General features: G+C 38.1%; 1 protein-coding gene across 1 annotated transcript; it reads right to left on the bottom strand.

The window, feature by feature from the left end:
- Positions 1-1,544: 1,544 nt before the first annotated feature.
- LOC121241825 (heat stress transcription factor B-4-like) lies at positions 1,545-3,287 on the bottom strand. The gene is made up of 2 exons (XM_041139673.1): positions 2,816-3,287; positions 1,545-2,670 (listed from the first exon to the last, which is right to left on the bottom strand). The coding sequence occupies exons 1-2, from the start codon at positions 3,062-3,064 to the stop codon at positions 1,828-1,830; spliced, it is 1,092 nt and encodes a 363-aa protein (XP_040995607.1). The 5' UTR covers positions 3,065-3,287; the 3' UTR covers positions 1,545-1,827.
- Positions 3,288-4,344: the final 1,057 nt, after the last annotated feature.

Genomic DNA, 4,344 nt, shown 5'->3' with positions numbered 1-4,344 from the left:
CGTGATAAGAGAAAATCTTATTATATTACTTTCTCTAATTCAGAAAAACTACGTGTTAAACAAAATGTATGCCTTACAAAAGAATATATTATTCTTTGACTTCGTTGAAACTTATTATGTTTCCAAAAATAATTTGAATGTTGTTAAAATAAGTTTTGTCAAGGAAGGAAGGAAAACAATCGTAAGATCTAGTCATGCCCTTTAGAGACAATTATTATTTCTCATAAATGAGGAGATATAAATGCTTCTTTTAAATTACATTTTGATGCTACTATTTTACTGAAACAAAGAGAATTATTGAACAAAACAATTTGTTAATAAAACTCTTCCTTGTTATCAGTTAACAACTAAATCGTATTGAAGAAAAGGTTAGAACTCATCCAACAAAAGCACTTGTGAAGGAGATGGCGCCTTTCTCAATATAAAAATACTAACAGAATCACTATTAGCAGATGTGAAACAATCCCCATATAATCCCCATATATATATATATATATATATATATATATATATATATATATATATAAAAGAGATCTTTTATCAACAAGGGTCAAGAAAAGGGGAAAAAGCCAGTGGAAATGCGTAGCCAAACTTTATATGAAACTTTACTCGAATAGAGATGTTGGACAATGGACAAGCACAAAGCAGTAAAAGAGATGGGGTTCTGGATCAGTAAAAGTAATTTGATTATCTTCCATATTTCAAGACTTTCTCGCGCGCGCTCATATAGCTTTTTTTTCTGGTTTTAGCTTGGACGCTGCAGGCGGAGAAAGAGCTCGGAATTGGTGAAAGAAGGGGAAAGGAAAGTGGTGGATACTCAGGATATATAGGATCCAAAGATAGTTTTAAGATGCTGATCAGGTACTCAAAGTAGGGAAAGGCAAAGGTTTCTGGTCCTGATCAGAAGAAGAAGCATAGAAGCCTTGATAGTAACATTTTCAAACCACACGTTTAGTCAGATCTCTTCTTACATTTCGCTTTCATCGAATAACCCCCACTCTCTCTCTCTCTCTCTCTCTCTCTTGACTGACAGTTCATAGAAACGAGAAATAGAGTTTATAACCTTCATTACTGATTATACAACATGATAGCCTTCTTTTCAGTAAATCTTAGTATACCCTCTTTTTATGACAATAATAGCGATGATAAAAACAATAATGACTCTGCTAGCTAAGATAGAATTTTGAGGGACGCGTGGACATCTGGTGTCAGCTGCTTTTTGGTTTTATAATATATTTTTTGTATTCGTCTTTGAATTTAGACGAAGTGTCTCTTCTCCTTCACGCGTGAACGTACCAACCATTTATGGATTAATCAGAGAAAGCCCTAGAGTAAATTGTCAATGAACCAGCCTGCAACTTTCTCAGCCTTTTTTCTTTCCTTTTAATAAAACTGAGGATAATGCCTACCCTCTCTCTCTCTCTCTGTGTCCCGTGCGTTAATGAACTGAACACTTAAAGATCAAAATCAGAAAAAGAAACAGAAGGAGATCAAGCAGCAGAAGAGATCCGATAAAGGACAGCAATAAATTGCAACGCCGAAAATGAAGAATGCCCAAAAGAAAAAGATGGCATTGGTGATCTCTTTGATCTTTCACTCTAACCAAAACCCACCTGCATTTATGGTTGGGGGGGAACAAAGATAATACCGGCACTAAAGTTATATACACGAACTCACTCACAAACACCCACACGCACGCGCACACATATCATCAAATATTAATATCTCCAGACTTTCAGACTCGAAATTAAGCAAAAAAATTAAAAATCAAATAAATCAAACAAAGGAAAAGAAAGTGAATAAAGAGCCTAGATTCGAGGAAGCTAGCTAACATGCTGAAGGAGGCATGAGATTTAAGCCTAAATCATCCTTTTCCAAGACTAAACGAGCCTTAATACTAGTTTCCATGTTCGTTGGGTTAGCAACATACTCAGCGTGCAATCTTTTCTTCGATTGAAGAGGCACCCCAAACAGCTTAGTCTTGCAGCTATTGCTGTTGGGTTCTTCAAGAATCGTCACTGAACTCTTTGAGGTAGTACTGCTTGGAGAGTTGATAGCATGGGTACTGTAAGGGGCTTGCTTAGGGTTAGTCGGATAGTACCCAAGAATCTGGTTCAAAGGCTTTTGCACCATTGGACTATTTGTAGTAATTGGAGTGGCCGTTGCTGCGGGTGGGTTGCAAAGATGTAAAGAGGAAGGGTAAGAATTGCTTGGAGCCACAGGCTTTACATGATTTTGCACAAAATATATGATATCGTTGTAAAGCTTCCTCATGTGCGCGAGCTCAGACATTAGCATAGAGTTACTTCGTCTGAGTCTTTCATTGTCCTCCGAGAGCGCCGTCACCGTGCTGTTGTAGTTAGCGCCAACGAATGAGACTCCGGCGGTGCTTCCTCCTCTTGGGGAAGAGAGTGGGGGCGAGTCGCACCAATTGGCTTGCTCGTCCGAATCGGAGGAGGATATGCTAACTCGGCCTTGAAAGGGGAAGAAACTAGGGACATTGACGCCGAGTGGAGAATGCGGGTGGTGTTGATGATGATGATGCTGGTTGAGGGCTACTTGTGGCTGAGCAGTTTTCCTTCTATGGATCTCGCATAACAAGTGCTTCTCCCCTTTCTTGAAAAACTCGTTCGCAAACTCCCATCTGTCTGGTACGATCTTTCGAAAACCCTAATTTTTTCGAAACCAGAAAATTAAAAAATAAAAATAAAAACAAGGAAAACCCATTTAGCGAAAACACAAGACATACGTCAAAGACGGATTTCAGTGCTAATAGTGCGTGGGAGACTGAAGCTATATGTAGATATAAACGCACATAGGTATTGAGCTGTCGGACGAAACTGGAGAAGTTGTTGTGCTTGAAGTAGTTGGGGAGGAGGTCGCGAGCGAACTCAGGCGGCCGCCAAACCACAAAGGTAGTGTCATCTTCGCCCCAAGAAACTATGTGGTCTGTGTTGGGATCGTCTACAAGTTGGTAGGTTTTGGTGAGGAATGGAGCTGGGACTGATTTGTGGGAGTCTAAAGAGAGTAAGATTCCCTCACAATTATCTAACATAAGAGCCATCGAAAGCTCAAGAACAACCTCTTTAATTTTCCACACAAGCAGATCAGAGAGAGAGAAAGACAGAGATGGAGGAGAAGAAAACAGATGGGTTGAGTACTGAATGAGTAAGACTGTTCTTGATAAAAATGTTGGAGAAGGAGAAGGAGAAGGGGGTGTGGTACTACTGTATAATGCGGTTGTTTTTTTCCTGTTTTTTTGTTTTCTAAACTGTTGTTGTTTAACTTATTTTATCTGATATATATAAATATAATTTTGTTTCCTTCCTCGGTTTCGTAGGAAAGAATATGTGTCTGTCTGTCTAGGACTGTGAAATAAGGGCCTTTCAAGGCAAACCCGTGACCCTCCCTCTCTCACTCTCTCTCTCTCTCGGGTACTCCTGACATTGATCCCGCGCGCGCACACCCACTTAAAATCAACCACATGAGGAGGATGGTGCGGTGCGGTGCAGTGCAGGGCAGCGCACTGTTTTTGGAAATTGACATGGCAACCCCCCTCCTTCGCCTGATCTTTTCCTTTATGCTTTTTTTATCTTATGATACTAAATAGTCAAACGTTTCAATACTACTGTTCCCACATTCATCGTAGTCTTTTCTTTTCTTTTCAAAATTCTGCATCTTTGGAAGCTAGAACGACAGCTTCTTTTAGCAGAGATCGATCTGTTTGCAGTCTCCAGATCTTAGCATTAATTGTAATATTAATGGATAACTGTCAACATATAATTTTCACCCATCAATTATATATAGCTCATGAACATGCTCATGCTGCACATAAATTAAGAAACCTAGAAAAGGGTATTTCTGTCAAGGAAATGGTGTGTCTTTGACAAGTGAATACTTTGATCAGAAATCAAGTGAGAGAGAGAGAGAGAGAGTTTCACTTCGCGTCAAACGAGTGTCCTCTTTTCTAACTTGTGGCTTTACCTTTGTTGTTTATTGTCACCAACCAACACAGTCCCCAACTTCGAAACCCTATCATTTTCTACCATTTTCATCTCTGTCTAGCAATAAACTCGTTTGTTTATGAATTGAAATAAAAGTTAAAAATTAAATAAAATATTATTAAAATATTTTTTTAATATTTTTTATTTAAAAATTTAAAAAAATTAAATTTTTTATTTTATTTTATATAAAAATTTAAAAAATTATAATAATTAAATAAAATGAAAGTTTGGTGAAAACAATCTATCCAATACATCGAACTACGTGATGGGATTTAAAGCCTGTAATTCTCAGTGACGACATTTCTACCTTCTAATGCTTCTCTTCCATTGCATCTCTCTC

This window comes from Juglans microcarpa x Juglans regia, chromosome 8D (assembly GCF_004785595.1).
Source record: "Juglans microcarpa x Juglans regia isolate MS1-56 chromosome 8D, Jm3101_v1.0, whole genome shotgun sequence".
NCBI lineage: Eukaryota > Viridiplantae > Streptophyta > Magnoliopsida > Fagales > Juglandaceae > Juglans > Juglans microcarpa x Juglans regia.
This window is presented reverse-complemented; position numbering and strand designations above follow the sequence as displayed.

What these genes read in the sequence shown, in the direction of transcription:
- LOC121241825 (XM_041139673.1), bottom strand. Translation starts at nt 3,064, where the DNA reads ATGGCTCTTATGTTAGATAATTGTGAGGGAATCTTACTCTCTTTAGAC. An exon ending in TCCGACAGCTCAATACCTAT is followed by an intron (nt 2,671 to 2,815) that starts GTGCGTTTATAT and finishes CGAAAAAATTAG; the next exon opens with GGTTTTCGAAAGATCGTACC.